General features: G+C 44.1%; 1 protein-coding gene across 2 annotated transcripts in view; it reads right to left on the bottom strand.

Annotated features, from left to right (window-relative positions):
• Positions 1–18,816, bottom strand: part of PCNX2 (pecanex 2) — a 280,264-nt gene that overhangs the window by 210,023 nt on the left and 51,425 nt on the right. For both annotated transcript variants that reach the window (XM_047702153.1, XM_047702152.1), the window contains exons 9-10: positions 10,989–11,124; positions 2,929–3,074 (exon numbers count right to left, since the gene is read on the bottom strand). In XM_047702153.1, the coding sequence (XP_047558109.1) occupies positions 2,929–3,074; positions 10,989–11,124 (282 nt within the window). The remainder of the gene's footprint in view (positions 1–2,928; positions 3,075–10,988; positions 11,125–18,816) is intronic.

The raw sequence follows: 18,816 nt of genomic DNA on the forward strand, positions 1-18,816 counted from the left end.
GGCAGAATTCAAGCTCCATGAGGGTAGGGCCGTATACCCCTTGGCCAGGGCAGAGCCATGCACGGAGCAGGTGCCTGGCGTCAGCGGCGTTTTAATCTGACGAATGAATGAACGAATGAATGAAATGATGCCCGGATGGGCAGCTTTCTCTTTTAGATGCCAACCCAGAAAATAAGATAAATGAAAATAAAACCTGAGTGTTTTGCAAGATGGGGTAATAGCAGAATAAAAAGTAAGAGAAAATGAAGGAGGGCGCCTGGGTGGCTCAGTCAGTTAAGCGTCCGACTCTTGATTTCTGCTCAGGTTGTGATCTCAGGGTCCCGGGATGAAGCCCTGTGCTTAGCGGGGAGTCTGCCTGAGATTCTCTTCTCCCTCTCTGGCCCTCCCCACCGCGTGCTGTCTCACCTTCTAAAATGAATAAATAGATCGTTTTTTAAAAAGAGAGAAAAAGTCATTCTCCTTTTAAGAAGGAGAATGAGGACAAGTCCAAAAAAATATGAGCGGAATGAATGCTGAACCGAAAACAAACAGGAAAGGCTTCAATTTTAAGAACCATGAAGGTAAGATCAGAAAAGGAAATATTTTCAAGGAAGATCAGCCTGAATTCCAGAGTAAAGTTGAAAATTACCAAGCAGAAGGCCTTAAGCTATGGGAGTTTATAGCAACGATTAGTTCAATTTCAGTGCTTATAATTCACCAATTTCTTCTACTTCTTGCCCGATTCTTTCCGTTTGCTTTTTATTATGCATTTATTTCCTTCATAAACTTTAATTTGGCAATTCGAGTTCATTAATCCTTGTGGAGCTTTAAATACAATGTCCCCCAATGAACACCAAAGGTAATTTATTTATGCCTTTTGAAATTTTACTATCAGAGTAAAAAATGTGAAATTCATTGTGTAAATTCCTGCTCTCTTAAACAGACATTTCAGACCATCCCTGTCCTAACTAAGGAGGCGAACTAGGGAGGTGTGCCTTAATACAGCCCTACGTTGTACTCAAGGCCAGGCTGAAGGGCTGATTTTACATGCCTGGAGTCTATACTTCTACAAAGCTCCCAGGTGATTCTGATCCATGGTCCTGTTTGGGGAAAACACTCTCCTTGCAACAATCCCACGATGCTGGGTTTTTCTAGGTTAGTGTTTGGGTTTTTCTTCCTCCGTCCTCACTGTCAGCTCGGGGTTCATGCTGTCTTATTTTCCCTTTCAACTGGCCATGAGCTGGAAAACCAGCTCCCCTCATGTGCTACGAGATGCCCGAAAGTGGGCTTACATGGGCTCTGAAGATAGGGTGATTTCTCCCATGAAGGAAGGGCCTAAATTTTAGCATCTGGGCTTAACAAAATCTACTTTGGCTACCTTAATTTCATTGTATTTTTATTTATTTTTCTTCTTTCTGGGTTCTGGGACACATTCCAGGTCATACTAACAATAACAGCAACTAATACTTAAAGAACACTTTGTATGGCTAACTTGATTTAACCCTTGAAATCTCTCTGTATACAGATTATCCCCATTTAACAGACCAGAGACTGAGGCACAGGGAGGTTTCACACCATCCTTAGATCACAGCACTAGTCAGTGGTGGGCACTGGGCCTGATTCCCAGGGTCTCCCCACACCAGCTGAGGGACCCACAAGGGACCCATGAGTAAGGGAGCTACTATCTCTACACATCCTTGAACACTGCCTTCTAACTCACTGTGACCTGCCACAGAAGTGATTAAAACTATAAAACTATAAACTTTTAAAAACTGCAATAATCTTCATCAACCTTTTTAAGACCTTAATTAAATTTCCAGTTAATCTGTTGCCACTGAGCAGATTTAAATAACCCACCTAGAAATCTATAGAATATTTGTTTCTAATATGAAGGGTTAACACAAGGGAATCCAACTGTCAAGAGATCCTTTTTGACAGAAAATAAAACTAATATTTCAGGGGGAAAAAAGTCTGCCTCATCTAACAGGATGCATTATCTTGGACTATTTCAGTTACGTTTAAACATTCATCTTAAATGTGCGCCCCTGGGGTGACATAGCATTGTGAGAAAAACCATTATAACTCCATTCCCTAGCTTGTGGGTCCTGAAATTTACTATTGTAATTTTGCATGACTGTAGTTTTTTAGTCTGTGCTCACACCACTTAAGACATTACTATAACAGGAAGTCACTGGGGGACCAGCTACAGCAAGGCAGGGGATCAGCCTTCCCACGGCCCCCACTGGCTGGCATTTAACTGTGAGACTCTGCGTTTGCTGATGATGGCGTCAGTAAAGACATCTTGAATTTTCAAACCAAACTTCCCATCAGAACAGCGTGGCACCTGAGGATCAAAATCCTGATCTCTGTAGATCGTGAGATCAGCGGGGGCGAGAAAGAGGCCGACACGGGAAGGCTCTGACCTGGCCCCAGATCCACCCGTGCCTCAACGAACTGGACCCTCTCCCGTCTCCCTCCCTGTGCACTGACACAACTCCAACCCCACATTTCATCTTGAGGATCAATGCAAAGAAGAAGAAAGAAAAAGTAAAAGGGTTTAAAAGAAAACATTAACATTCCAACTGGTGTATCTCTTCATTTGCCCTCATCTCCCCCTGCCCACATCCCATGGGCCACGTTCCAGGCAACCCATGGAACCTCAGGCCTTCCTACAGAAATGTGGGAAGCCATGCGGACACCAAGGCATGACCCCATCCCTAGAGCTAACCTCAAGTCTAAACCATGTTCCCTAATTCTCCTATCTCCCACTGTCTCCAACAGTCAGGATCTCACCGCTTCGCCTTTGGGTTTGCAGCCCAAAAGGCATGCATCTTGAAAACATTCCAGAGAACATTAGCAAGTGGCAATTTCTTTTTACAAGCATGCGAGGGCCCTTGTGTGCTCCCACTGTGTCTTCCATCCATACATTTGCGTGCTCGGCGGGCTTACCGGTCCAGTAACGCCAACAAGGTAAGTCGATCGTACCAGACTTTAATCCACTTGCCAGGGAAAATGATAAACTTGTAAAACTGCTCTCGGTTGAATTTTCCTTGTGTCGAAGAACATGACGCATCTTCCAGATCCTGACTCAGATGCTTTCAGGTACCAAAAGAAACAACAGAGAAAGCGTTTCATACCGACATGGTATTGTCATAAATATACCTCGTAATAACAAAAGTACAAAAAGCAGATGTTCTGATTCTGAAATGTAAACCAACACAAGTCATAAAAATGGGTACCCTCAGAGAAAGGTGACCATCAACAAAAAGAGCCTTTCTTACCAAGACACTTCCATTCCACTATAACGTACCATTAAATTTATGCTACTCCTATCAAAACACCGCTGTTAATTAAGGCCGAGAAAATAATTCTCATAAAAGATCAGGATTCAACAAAAGATCGGAAATGCCTTAATTTTTGAAAGGCGTGTTATTTAATAGAATGTTGAAATAAATATTTAAATTTTACTAAGAGTAAAAAGGTTTTCATCGCCAGTTTTCTAGGTTGTTGGTGAGACCTAAGATATGAAACACCAAGATATCTATAGAAAAAAATCTAAACCAATAAAACAAATGGGAAACTTTAATTCCAGGTTTAAAATGTGTTAGCCCCAAATACATCTCAGGATGGCTTTAATTTTATGGAGAAGAACTTAATTTTCAACAAAACAAAACATAGTCTTCATGGATATGTCTAACATACAAAATGAGTAACTCTTAGGAGCCTGACACAAGGCTGGGCATGGGAATATCAGGAAGGATATGGCAGACACACCCCGTGGCATCCCACTGCCAGTAAGAAAACACCCCTTGGACATCTAACAGTCACACAGACTCCAAACCAGCCAAACCTGCTTGATACCATCTCTAAAACATAAGCCATGAAGACAGCCTGTTATGATGGCATTTCCAGGGACTACATTTGCAATTAAATATCGGTTCATAGTTGTTTCATTTATTCATTAGCAATGAGGAGCAAAATGTTCCATATTGCTGGACTTCTCAGAAAACCAAAGATCAGGCTCTCCAAATCTAATGAATTTAATGTTGACCTCTGTCATATCCATCTTCAAAACATATCCAGTTTTCCCTTCTTGTGCTGTTAAATAGAAGCTACTGGACACACCTGCATACCTTCTCACCGTCAAGCTCAGGTGCACTCGGTGCTCATCCTCCGTATCATCAGTGAAAGCCCCAGACTCTGGGGTACCTTGAGATATTGTTCCCTACACTGAATAACACTAGATATCATGCTTTTTTTTTTAGGATTTTATTTATTTATTTGACAGACAGAGATTACAAGTAGGCAGAGAGGCAGACAGAAAGAGAAAGGAAGGGAAGCAGGGTCCCTGCGGAGCAGAGAGCCTAATGTGGGGCTCGATCCCAGGACCCTGGGATCATCACCTGAGCTGAAGGCAGAGGCTTTAACCCACTGAGCCACCCAGGCACCCCAGATACCATGATTTTTAAAAATACATCATTGTTTAAACATGGAGTGAATGCAAATACACATCTTTTAAATGTACAAAGGATATTTTAAGAAAAAAAAAAAGCTAATTCAGAGCTAGATGTGTGGCTCTCACCCAGTATAAGAAAAAAAACATTGCCGTTAGCATAGAAATTCCCTGTGGGCCACCGCTTGGTCCCATCCTCTTCCCTCTTGCCTCACGGGATCATCACTGTCCTGAATGTTGTGTTTATCACCTTCTCTTCACTTCTGTTTTACATAAAGCCCAGCGGTTATGGAAGCTTTGAATGCTCTTATGTATCGAATCTGTTGAATCCTCCAAGTTTCATTGTTATTATTATATTGCTCATTTCTAGTATCCAGTGCTCTTATCAGATCTGCTTGGTCATTACATGGCCTTTTGCTTCTTACTCAGACTTTCAACCTCTTCTTTTATCTCTAAGACATACTTAGTCCATATTCTGAATCTAATCATTATCGTTTCTAAATCCTTTGAGAGTCCGATTCTGCTTTCTGTTTGGCATTGTTGGCTCTTATTTCTGGTCTATTTTACAACTATTCACTTTTCCTTGGATCCTTATTAGTAGGAATTCTTTGACAGCAATATTGAAGCTCTGTTCTTCCAGCTTAAAACTTAACCTCTGTCTCTGCTAGGCACTAGAATACCACACCAGCCTGGCACCATTTTAAAATGAAATCTTTGTGTGAGGTGCTTGGACCGGCCATGTGATCCACGGTGGAGAAGGGCTGCGAAGCCACCCCAAGGTGTGAGGCAGTAAGCTCTGGGCAGCCCCTTAGTGGGGATGGTGTTGACTGAGTGTGGTTAGTTCATCCTAAGAAGAGGATGTGGCTTCTCGAAGTCACAGGTTAAGTGGAAAGACTCCTGTTAGACTTCCCACACTGGGCTCTTCCTGCCATTCTCTGGGCACAGAGGCCATTAAAAATGAAGCCCCCCACACGCACCCCAATATTTATAGCAGCAATGTCCACAACAGCCAAACTATGGAAAGAACCCAGATATCCACTGACAGATAAAGAAGATGTGGTACACACACACACACACACACATATGCACAATGGAGTATTACTCAGCCATCAAAAAGAATGAAATCTTGCCATTTACAATGATATGGATGGACCTAGAAGATATTATGCTAAATGAAATAAGTCGGAGAAAGACAATTATCATGGGATTTTACTCATAAGTGGAGTTTAAGAAATAAAACAGATGAACATAAGGGAAGGAAGGGAAAAATAAAACAAGATGGAACCAGAGAGGGAGACAAACCATAAGAGACTCTTAACTATAGGAAACAAACTGAGGGTTGCTGGAGGGGAGGTGGCTGGGTGGAGGGGGTAACTGGGGGATGGGTGTGAAGGAGGGCACGTGATGTAATGAGCACTGGGTGTTCTATGCAACTGATGAATCACTAAATTCTGCCCCCGACACTAACAAAACAATACAGTATAAGTTAACTAAACTGAACTAAAAAAAAAAAAAAAAAAAAAAAGACACAGCCCCCAGGTTCCTCTTTGCTGTTGGCCATTGCTTGTCGCTTCTTGCTACTATCGGTGAGACTTTTCTATGTGCCCCAGCCCTCTGCACATCTTCTATGTCTAACCTGTATTTTTTTTTTTTTGCCACCGTGCTTAAAAAAACAACACAGAATTTACCATCTTAACCACTCGTCAGTGTACAGTTCAGTACTGTTAACCGTATCCGTACTGTTGTACTACAGATCTCCAGAATGTCTTCACCTTCCCAAACTGAAACTCGGTCTCCAGGAAGTACTAACTCTCCCTTCTGTCCCCAGCCCCTGGCAATCACCTCTCTACCTTCTGTCTCTGTTTTGACAAATCTAGGATCCTCCATCAGTGGAATCCTAGAGTATTTGTCTTTTTGTGGCTGGCTTATTTCATTTGGTATCAGCCTCAAGGTTCACCCATGCTGCAGCAGGTGTCAGACGTCCTTCCTCTTTAAGGCTGAATACCCCATTGTGAGGACGCACCCCCATTCTGTCCCCGCATTCACCGGTCTACTGACACTGGGTTGCTCCCACCCCTTGGCTACTGCACGGAATGCTGCTACGGCCAAGGGCATGTAGACATCTGCTGGATTATTCTGGAGCGATGTCTGTGGATCTCCGCTTTATGTTCTTCTGGATGTACACCCAGACGTGGAAGGGCTCGATCATTCTAACCTCTACTTTCACCCATTTGCTTGGGCTCTGTACTTCTGCAAAAAAGCTTTAAGATGGGCTGTAATTTCCTGTAGGCTGACACACATAAGGCACAGGAGAGTGGTAAGGAGGGCCAAGACCAGACAAGGGATGAGAGTAGAGAAGAGCAGCCGTGAAGGTGGGGGAGGTGCCACCTTGGAAAGGTTGCGCAGATTCTCCTCGACTTCAACAGCGGAAGGTTAGACTCAGGCAGACTTTTTCTCAATTCAGTGGAAGTCGCTGGGGTCAGAATATCTGGCTTGCATCAGGGGCTTCACGGGGCACCACAGCAGAGCTCTCCAAGGAGGCCCATTTTACCACCTTTGTTCCCAGATACTAGTGCTCTGACTCAGCTACGGAACATGAAGTTATTCTTCAGATTATAAAATATTAATGCAAACAGCATTTCAAGGGGCAGCTGATCATCACAAAGGCAGGATCCAGGACGGCCGTATACAGGATGGACTGGCCGTAGCACTGCAGGAAAGTTGAGACGGTAAGTGCTGCTTGTGTCTGGGATTCTATTCCGATGTGAAAGAGACCAGAGCGGAAACTGTGTCATGTCAGCCAGAAGATCATCTTCTGTTAATGACAAGGAACTTATGTGGTTTATGATAAACCTCCCCCAACAAAGGGGAACTTTTTCTTTTATGTCCCATAGACAAAGAATACCAGGGCTACCACAGTTTACTGCTTTCTGATGTGGGAATTCAGGTCGGACGGGAAAATAGGTCAAGGGTAAATAGCAGCAAAGATGAGAGCATTCTTCGGAATTATAAGAAAAATACTGGCCTTAAGTTGAGGTTTAATATTATACCCTTTGCTGTTAGGGAAGGTCCGTATGAAAACAAAATCACATGAATATTCACATCTATAGTGTTTGCAAACTTATTAAAGATTCTAGTAAGTTGTGCTATTTTTGCTCCTTAAATAAAAATCCTTGTTTAAAAAAATCTCAGAAGTTAAGGCAAAGAAAAATGATTTGACTTCTCTATTAGTTTCGGAGTGGGCAGGCTGACACAACAGAATGTTCTGAAGGTGGAAGTCTGAGTCTTCTAAGGCCTTTCTCCTTTGCTTGTCAATGGCCGTCTTCTCTGTGTCCTCACGTGGATCTGTGCCTGGATTCCCCTCTTCTTAGAGGGATACCAGCTCTATTGGATTAGGGCCAACCCTAATAACCTCTTTTGAACTTAATTACCTCTTTAAAGATTCTCTCTCCAAATACAGCCCCATTCTGAGGTACAAATCAGCACATAACTTAACTTCCTGGATGAGAAAATCAGGTTCATGGAGTTTCACTTTTCACCTTGGCTAACGAGGAGCCTCAGAGCTAAATGTTTCCATGGATTATAGCAATTATTCATGGCCTGTTTTCTGGTACAAATTCCAAATTGAAATTTTTCTCATCATTTCAGTCATTCATTTCCTTACCCATCCAACAAATACTTGTTGCACAGATTCCCTAAGCCAGATCCTGTGAGTACTGTACGCTGAGAATTCAAAGGATGACAAGAAAGAGTTTGTAGCTTAAAGGGGTTTGACAAGTCTTGGGGGGCAGACAAGTGATCTAGCCATCAGAAACACGGTGATGAACAGCAGCATATCAATGCCTGCATGTCTAGAGAAGGAGAGAGGAGTGAGCCATGGGAGCAGGTGCGTTAGATAACCCTGGAGGGAGTTGGGAGTAAGGGGTCTAGCAGAGCTCCTGCGGAGCATCAGCAAAGACCAGGGTAGGGCTCACGATGGAGACTGAGTCTCTGATTTATGTGAATGCATAGACACACTGGCCAAAAATTTCTTTCGGTCTCTGATTCACTAATTAAGCCTGAGTGAAGAACCACCATGTCACACTGCCCAGTGGGCTAGGCTCACACATTTCATTCTACTATTTCAAAAAAGAGATTAGCAAACATAGTGACAGGGCGTAAGGTGAACACAAGTTCTTTTGAAGAGATAAGATAAATGCATTGTTCACACTCCCTGTAAGGATCTGTATTTACAGCATAATATGCAAGGCTCCTTTCATGAGTCTGAATTATATGCAACAATTGAAATGATTAGCATATTCAGCTTAAGAAGGGGTGTGTGTGTGTGTGTGTCTATGGTATATTTCAGAAATATTTTTTGGTAATATTAAAATATTTAAGAACGTAAAGGTCCATTCCCCCTCCCCTAAGCTACCTTAAAGTTCTACCGCTCAAAATAATGGTAACTTCAAGAGCTCCATAATAAGAATTTGGGGGCACCGGGGTTGCTCAATCAGTTAAGCATCCAACTCTTGACTTCTTTAGGGCATGATCTTTTTTTTTTTTTTTTTTTAGATTTTATTTATTTGATGCATAGAGAGAAAAATCACAAGTAGGCAGAGAGAGGGGGGGAAGCAGGCTCTCCGCTGAGGAGAGAGCCCGACGCAGGGCTCGATCCCAGGACCCTGAGATCATGACCCGAGCTGAAGGCAGAGGCTTTAACCCACTGAGCCACCCAGGCACCCCTTCACATCATGATCTTAAGGTTGTGAGATGGAGTTCCGAGTTGGGCCCTTTGCTGGGCATGGAGCCTGCCTGAGATCATCTCTGTTCCTCTGTCTCTCTGACCCTACCCTCTCCCCACTCAAACATTCTCTCTCTCTTAAAAAAAAAATTTTTTGATGATGTTAATCATTATCACTGATTCTAAGGCATAATTTTGCCATATATGATTTCTAATCCTCATAACCTTACAAGATCTCTTCCTCATAAATGCTATTATCCCAATTTAAAACGTGGTGAACTGAGCCTCTGAGAGATCAGGTCGCTTTCCCCGAGGCCCTGCTCTGGGAGGAGGAGCGTGGGACGCTGAAGCCTGCTTTCCTTCTGCAGTCTCGTTTAGGGGAACCCAGCAGAATCCAGAGCTCAGACATTGCTCACTGTTAAGGCCAAAGCCACCTGAACAGCTAAACACAACAACACGGATGGGTCCCCCTGTGAAGAAACAAATTAAAAACACAAATTTGAAAAGGAAACCATCAGAAAAATGGACAATGACCAAAGTAATTAGGATGAACAATAATGGAGATCAAATAATTATGTTACTTAAAAGGATCTTAAAGTCAGAGTTGGGACTTGGAGCATGAACTGTACCTAATAAAAGCTAAAATATAAAGGAGGGCCTGTTATGTGGAGGAGAGCAAGTGACCAGGCCTACCATCAGAATGCACACAGGTGGGTTTAAGTTGTTGGCCTCCTGTCAAGGGCAGAAGTATAGAGCTCCCTGGAAAAGCTCCTGCAGAGAGAGGTAGAGGAGTGAAGAGGATACAGTATAGGTAGTAGGCCAGTCAGCCCAATGCTGGGATGGGGGAGTTGAAAGGGCCTCTGTTTGGTTGTCAGAAGTGGGCTCATGAGACATCATGGTGGAAGCTGCTGGGGAGAGGCGAGCAGAACTGGAAATCTCAATAGTGACCAAAGGATAAAGCGAAAGGAACGTTGGGCTGGGACGAGTCCAGCCAATGCCCCAACACCAGGGCCTTCTGCACTGGTTTCCTTAGATGATAAGTCTAAGGGAAAATCACACCTAACCTCCAAGATTTCCTATAAGGTTCAAGCTCCAAGTCCTAAGCCTGACTTCAAAATTCTTTTAAATAACATATTATTTGATCTCCATTATTGCCTGTCCTAATTATTTTGGTTGCTGTCCATTTTCTGATGGTTTCCTTTTCAAATTTGTGTTTTTAATTTGTTTCTTCACAATGGGACTCATACGTGTTGTGTCTTGAAGCGTTTGCTCTGCCTCTCCCAGAGTCATCCTCATAAAGGTGGGCTGAGTAAATGAATGAACATCAGTAAGTCACCTCTTGATAATATAATGGAAGCCTTCATCTTTTAAGCCCCCTTGATGATAATGTCATTTGCTCTAAGAATGAAATCTCTCTTCATGTCAAGATTCTCTTTAAGAATCTCTGAATGTTTAGTATATAAGTTTGTCATAAATTAATAAAGAAAAATCCAGACTATTTTCCAACCATGGTGAGCAAAAGGCATCCCAACCAAGGAAGCCCTTATGGGATCCCTGCATCTTGGCAACCAAAGAACGATGTCGTGAATTTCTAACATGCTTGGAAGAACAGTAAGACAATGACAATCCTGTTCATGTCAGCGAAGGATACCCGTCATTTAAACGGCGTCTTTCCCGTGTTCACCCTGTAGGCTACCGTGCAGTGAGATAGCCACAACCCAGCCACAGCATGGACTTCATGGTAGGACCTGACTAATTCTGTCAGTCTTTTGACCACAAAACCAGTTTCAAGACCCCAGATTCTGGAACCTTCCCAGTGCGGCCGGAACGTACCCGTGGGGTTTCCGACTGGGTCCTCCGAGCCACCATGAGTAGCAGCTGTTGTTGAAGTGCACTGACCGCTGGGTCCCCAGAAGAAGGGTCCTGACTCTCGGATGTGGTCGTGCTGGACGAGCTGATCTGCATCTCTCTGGGGAGCGGCAAAAGACAAGCTCTGGTTACGTGGAAGCGTGGGAGCATGGGAGTCGTTGGCTCATTACCCACAAACACAAGGACACTGGGGATCCCCACTGTAGGGAGCGGCTAAGCCTTCTACAACCATTACCCCCTTACATGCCCAGGGAAGGGCTGACATTTTGATGCCACCTTGAGGGGGCAATCCTGACTGCCTACCCTACAGTCATTTCTAATGGAATTCCTGCTGACATAGCTCCAATTTTATTCATTCATCCAAGACTATGGCTTCAGAAGAGACTAGGTCCCTCTCTAGTCCTGGGGATCAATCCTGGTCATTTTATGGGCATCACTCTAACCCCATTTACCCTGGACCAGTGCCTAGATTCGAGAAGGGAGAACGTATCCTAAAAGGCCACTGTGGCACAAAGGGGAGGTGGCTGAGCATATCAGGGAGCCCGTGCATAAGTTTTTCTATTTCTTAGAAGATCACAAAAGTAAGACACGCTCTTACTCCCGGACTTTAGACGCTACATGAGTAAGAAACATTCGGGGCTGCAGCAGCCACACTGTCAGCATGAGGAAAAAGCCTGAGGACAACAGAGCCAAGAAAACTCATTTCCTGATGACAATATTGAATGCCTGAATTCACTAACCTCCACTGATCATATCTTTGGACTTCCTGTCTAACCCACTGTGATTTTGGGTCTTATGAAACTTGCAGCTGGAACTACCTCAAGAACCTAGGTGCTACACTAACATATGCCTTTCTGATTTCTACCTCACATTTCATTATAAAGTCCTTGACAGGTTTTTGGATCTTTCTCTTTCCTCCTTATGGCTGCAGTCACAAACACATAAATATTTATCCCATCAGAACAGTGTTTAAAATAGTCCCACTGTACGCACACACGTGTGCACATACACACTTCTCTACATTTTTCAGACATAATTCATGACCATTTGATGATCCGTTTGGTAAAGGCGTCCCTGGAAAGAACCATTCAGGAAACCTCATGTGTCAAATACAGGATTTAGGAAGCAAATCAAGAAGTACATGGAGTTTGCAAACTTAAGAATCCTGTCCTTCCGTTATCTAGCCGACTGTTCCACCGACAATGCCTTTGCTTCCTCTCTGTGGTCTGGGTGTAACATCTTTTACTAACAGAAAAAAGAATCAGTCAGATTTATAAAGGCAATGGCTCATTCAAACTTTTTTGCTTTGTACAGAAACCACGGCGTCCTGTAATTCTGTTGTTCCGTCGCTAAATATAATAGGGCTGAAAGTGCCCAATCAGATTCAGGGAAATCTGCATCTTGGCAAATTCGAGCACGTCACTCCACGTCACTAAAACTGAAAGATCAGTCTGACATCATGTCAATAATGTAAGGGATGGCTAGAAACCGGCAGGCATGGGCGGGCAATGTGTGCAACTGTGAGAAAGATCTGGAAAGTGAATAGCGCCCTCTACTGCCAACCAAAATAAACCAAGAAGTGGCTATTGTGTGCGGTGTAACAGACAGCTGTTAGAGCCAGCCTCCCCCGCAGGTGCTTCCTGCCAGGAAACATGACAGGAGGGAAGTGTTAACACCCCTCAGTTACCATTTGCGTATTACTTAGCATGTGTCTGATAGTAAAATAATAATAACAATAAATAACTTTATTTTCTTATCGAGGCCATTTAAAAGTCCCATGTAAAAATCTAGGGTTCAGTTTCTTTTCAAAATCTTTCGGGTAAGTTCTAGAATGAAACAAAACGTGGCTCGAAATATTGCTCTCCTAATCACTGTGACTATAAGCATTTGTTAGCTCAAATCCTCACCTGGAAAACAGGGATGATATCTCCTGCTTAGGGGTTGTGAGAATCCAATGAGATGGGGTATGTAACCACCAAACGGTGTCTCCCCTATAGCAGACAATTAACAACCTTACCTTATTGTTTTGTTTCCTTCTATTGACACAGGACCCAACTTTGTTTATTTTCATATGAAAGAGCAACATGATCCCTATACTTTTCATACACACACATGAATTCTTGTTGTCTCAATGAGGAGACAGTGTCATGCACTCAATTCACACCTAATCCTCTTTATTTTATAAAAAGAGACCCAAACTTCAGCTTATTAAGTTAGCTTTTTAAGTTCTCACTTAATTAACCTCTTTCATGAAAGTTGCATATTAGAAACAAAGTATGATGATATTAAGAAAGCCTAGCTTTGCCCTAGCTTCAGGACCAGTAGGTCCGAATCAGAAAGCCTGCAGTGGCTTCCTACTTGGCCTTACAGTGGCTTCCTACTTGGCCTTACAGTCAGCACTGCTCAACCAGAAGAGAGCCCCCCACCCCGCTTAGATGTTCTTGAGGTCCTGATGCGGCTTAATCCCCATGCGCCAGCTGGCCCACTCAAGATCCAAAGAGGCAGTGATGTCACAAAAATCATGCAGTGGATGCAAGTCTGCCCACCAGCCTTTAAAGAACGCCTGTCTGCCTTAGACAGCTCTTCTCAGACTACCTGCTGCTTATTTTCCCTTTCCTAGATGTGCACTGTGAGCTGCACAGTGATCTAAAAACTCTCTGTCTGGGGCACCTGGTTGGTAGAGTTAGTTGGGCATCTCAATCTTGGTTACGGCTCGGGTCGTGATCTTGGGGCTGTGGGGTCCAGCCCCACGTCGGGCTCTGTGCTCAGCGTGGAGACTGCTGGAGATTCTCTCTCTTTCCCTCCACCCCTCCCGCTTGTGATCCTCTCCCCTCTCTCTCTCTCTCTCTCTCCAACAAATCTTTTAAAAAATAAAAATAAATACATAAAAAATCAAAAGTCTCTATTTTACTAACTTAAGGCCAGAGATTTCCCCTTGCATTAATAAATGTAATGGGAAAGGGCTGAGTTTTAAGAGATCGTCCCTTCTCTAAAGCAGTAATATTCTAACCCTGTAGTAAAAAAAATGCACTTGGAACTACTGCAGAACAACATGCATATTTGGTCTTGATTACCCGCCCCTGGTTCATCTCTGGTAAACTCGTTTGGTTCAGGGTGATGGCACTGACCGCATGGAAACTAGACTGAGCTCAGAACAGGAGCAGAAATAGTGACTAATGATAGAAGCTGCTAGATAAAAGCAGACGCTAGAAGGAAATAAAGAGGGACCAGGAGCTAGAAGCTGGTCTGGGCCAGGACGGTGACTCTCGTATGGGCAGAGCTGGGCCTCAGATCGACGGTGACAGTGTTCTACCATTTGGTAGCCCTCCCCCCACCAGGTTTCATTCCATTCGTCTAGGCTTCTACAATTAACAATCAAAATACATGTGCTTCTTCTATATTTTCCCATTAATGTGGGGGGGGAAAGTCCTGAAATTCTTCTTCTTCCCAAGATCTCCAAAACTATGGCCCATCCTCTAGAGAAGGAGGGCCTCTCTTTCTGTCCGTCCCTCTTGTTTTTCAGGCTTCCTTGGGGGACCCCGGGAACAAACCACCCAGGTGGGCATCCTAAAAATGCAAGTCACAGCAAGCAACATGTTCAACATGTAGGATATTTAAGTAAAGCAACAATGTTTTGAAAACGATAACCTTTATTATTGAATTTTAACAGGGATTCTAGATTTAAAGTCTGCAAACAACTCAAGGGTAACAATTCACCTGCGCAGCCAAGCAGGAGGCAAGACCGGGACAGGGCCTCCAACCTAGGGTCTGCTGCCACTGTGTGGCAGTATGGGGTATAGCCACCAAAACAGACGTCCAAGGCACGGGCTGCCCAGCCCAAGCAAGCCCTGGCCTGCTTCCCAGGGAGGCAGAGAAGGGGCCTCAGAAGTCTTTCTAGAATCAACCTCGTAAACCTTCCATCCTTATGATTCTGTGCCTGGATGAAAATTTAATCTCTCTCTCCTGTGTCCAAGACACTGAAATAAGGATCAGAGCAGAAGTATCAGAGAGTGAGCAAGGAAGGGCACAGACATTTGGAATGGCAGAAACTCTTCAAAGACAAGCCCTGGACATTTCTTCCAGATCACTCCCACCACTATGTGATCAAAAGCACCCAGATCTCCCAAAAGTGGTGGGTTTTTTTTTTTTTAATTTAAAGCGGTACACACATAACTCTCCACTTTGCAAGTCAACATAGTAACGAGACTGTATGCAAACTCTGAAACACTTATAACTAGATTTTCCCTTCTCAACTTACACCTGAATGGGACACAGAACTGAGCATATCCAATATGGGGAGAATTCATATTTTTCTCCACATTTTGAAGACATAATTGACTAACTTCAATACCCCATACTCTAGTTCAGCTAGTCCAAACCAGGGACCACTATTTCTTCTAACTAAAGAAAAAGGGTGGCGGGGGGAAGAATTCTAAAAGAGAGGATTATTTTTGACAACTTTCTGCTACTTGACTTCTTTGGGAACCAGGGGCATATCATTGAAAGGGCTTTCCTGAGAGCTGATCCCAATGAAAAGGAAATTTTTACTGAGATAAGGGTCAGAAAGCCTGGTAATGTCAACAAAAGAGTAAGAATTCTAAAGAGGTGACAGAGAGTAAGTGCAGAGCTTTGACCCATCTTTGGAGCATAGTACACAATGGGTTTAGAGACTTAGCAATGTCCAAAAATAAGCCCAGTTTATAACCAGAACAATATCTGCTTTGATATGTACTACAAGGATTCAAAAGCAAATAAAAGCCAAAAGCAAGTGAATCCAGATAAATCACCGCACTATTGCCCAACCTACTCTATGTTTTCAATTAAAAACAAGTTGAGGTACAAAAATCCCCCAGTAAAAATCCTATAAACTAGGATGCCCCAGTAGCACCTGGGTGGTTCAGTCAGTTATGCATCAGACCTTGGCTTAGGCTCAGGCCCTGGTCTCAGGGTCACGGGATGGAGCCCAGCGCTCTGCTCAGAGTCAGCCTGTCCCTCTCCTTCCCCCACCGCCTCTTTCCTTGCCCCTGCACTCGTGTGTGCACAGGCACGTCCTCTCTCTCTCTCAAATAAATAAATAAAATCTAAACTAGTATTCTCCAGAATGAGTCTTCCATTCAGCAGACTACTGTGCCTACTTTTTGAATAATGGATGTTCAAAATAAGTATAAATACTATGTCTTCCCACCAGATTTCACTGGAGGGCAAACAATAAGCATTTTGTATGCATTTTCATTAAATCGTTTATGACACTGGAAAAGCCAGATTAATACTGAAGCACGGTTATATATCTCTCCCAGAAGAAAGCTCTGCTATGTTACTTGGGAGAATTTATAGACAAAAACGACGTAAATCTTTGCTGAACAAAGAAAAGAAACTATCAAGCTTTAATTGTAAGACCTACAGAGGAAGTAAACAAAGGTCCAGACTGCAAGGAACATTTTAGACACAAGACACGCTTTCCAAACAGAGAGCCTACATCAACTTTGATTTTTCTGGGTAGACTACAGCTTTCTAGGTAGATTAGCTCATTTTGGGCTCTGAGCTACTGAATCGGTCCTATGTGCGGGGTAATGAATTTATCCTCTGCAAGTTTCTTTGAGTAGCAATTCCAAATGCTGCCATTGAAGCCATAGCTCCTTCATTCTAGGGTCTGGGGAAAGCAGAACTGTTAGCGTTACCAAACGGCCTTATGGACAATTACTGTGCAACTGGAAAATGCTGCTTATGTTTCTTTAGCAGTTAATGAGAAATGCACTGGTTCCCACAATGACAGTGAGAGCGAGGAGGGAAATTTGTTTCCTCTCCTGGTTTCCTCCAGGAATCCCCAAAGAGACATGGAAGTTACACTGCAAACAATTCCCTATTCATGCTTGAGAGTCGAGGATATAAAACTGTCACACGGCAACCGAACTGAACAATGGCAGAGAGGAACGGCTAGCTTGCCAATAATAAGAATCGGTGGTTTAATGGCCTAGTTGGAGGCAATCCCAGTCACTGAAGTTGCCTCACAGGGAAAAAACTGCTTTTCCAATATCTTCCATGGCTGAATGGCTTAGCAACAGCCCCAGCTAGGAATCCTTCCAAGTTCAAAATCAAAGTTTGTATTTACTATAGTGGGAGAACTCGACATTTAATGGCATGAGGAGCCAGAGATACAATATTGAGTTCCAAATTACGACAGAGTTCCAAATGCTGGAGTACGATGGGTTGAAATTACGACAGAGTTCCAAATGCTGGAGTACGATGGGTTGACAGAGAGAGTGCAAAGTCCTTAGCCACCTGAAAATCTCATAAAGTAACTCAAAAAAGCCCAAGAGGGAAGGCTTCCACCCAGGTAAAGTCAGGATGCTGAGCTCTACAAGGCCAGTAGTGAACGTGAGCCTCTGGCCCACCGTTTGTGTTTGCAGATAACAACAAGGTCCTTACAGCGGGTACCGTCCAAAGCACTGTAACATCTATTATATTTAACTTGTAACACCACTGCAGTGATTACTATGTTATTTCCATTTATGCATTAGGACACTAATACCTAAGAGGGTTAGATGAGTTGCTCAATGTCAACCAAGAAGTTCATGAATGCGGGAACCGAAACTTGATCCGCCTATGACTGACTTTCACCTGTGTACTCCGGGCCACTCTGGATCCTGATGTCCCATCACAGCCCACGTCCCACCACAGCCCACGTCCCACCACAGCCCCCTTCCACGTGGATGCCACCACCTCACAACTGAACAGAATACAAGACGGAAGCATCTAATCTCAGCTACAATCTCTGATTTCGATGTGCTGTGGGTTTAAACAGTCATTTCACAGGTTTGTTTGGGTTCTGTGGGTTTTCTTAGTTTTAGTTTGAGGGTTTTGAGGTTCCATTTCCCCACTTAGAAAAAGATCAGATTCTGTACTCAAATGAGCAGGCAAGCCACTGGTGCTCCTGGCTCCTGTGTTCCCACCTTCGCAAGGTGACAGCGTCATCTGATGATGTTGTCTTGATAATTAGTGCCACGTTCGTGGGACTTTTTCTGTCTACAAAGGGGTCAGAGTGTTCCTGCCACCAGGAGAACGAAGTGTGAGCCACCTGACCAGTCTCATGGTCCCCACGGCCGACTCCCCTCCTCCCGTTCGGCTTCTCTCTGGCTCCCCTAACTGCCCCGCTGCTCCCGCCCTGTCCGGAGCACCCATGGGCCTGCCCACATCTTATGTGGTGATTGGATTTGAGTCCAGTCAGTAGTTAGGGAACACCTGTCTGCAGAGGGCTGCGTGCGGGCTCTGACGGTACGGGAGTCCTACCCAAATGGATGAAGTGCCAGAGGGAATGTGGTAAGTCCTCCTCTAAGGGTGGCATGGAAAAGTCACTTTATTTTCACGGTAGGGACTGATCAGATAAAGAAGCATAAGGAGGCAGAGTGTCATCTGTGCTCTGAGAGATGATTACTCCAAACGCCAGGAACAGAGAAGGGCATTCAAGGCAAGGAAGAGCAGATGCTTAGAAAGGAAGGGCTGAGAGTTGGCTCGTGTGGGCTTCACAGAGCAGAGAGATGAGGCACAGGGCCGCGCAGGGGTGTGGAGGAGCGGGCTCGCTGCACCCCTGCCCAGACACGCATTGGGGGCCACGTAAGGGCATCTCCATAGGACATGTTTCTGCAGGAAGGGAAGCTCCCCAGGAGGACACAGGGTGCGGGGTGAAGGCCTGGGCTTCAGAGCAGGAGGGACAACCAGGAGTCCTCAGACCACAGCCAGCCACACACGTCATCTGTGGCCTGTGGTATTGCCAAAAAAAGAATTAAAACTGATA

This window comes from Lutra lutra, chromosome 14, assembly GCF_902655055.1.
Source record: "Lutra lutra chromosome 14, mLutLut1.2, whole genome shotgun sequence".
NCBI classification, from domain to species: Eukaryota; Metazoa; Chordata; class Mammalia; order Carnivora; family Mustelidae; genus Lutra; species Lutra lutra.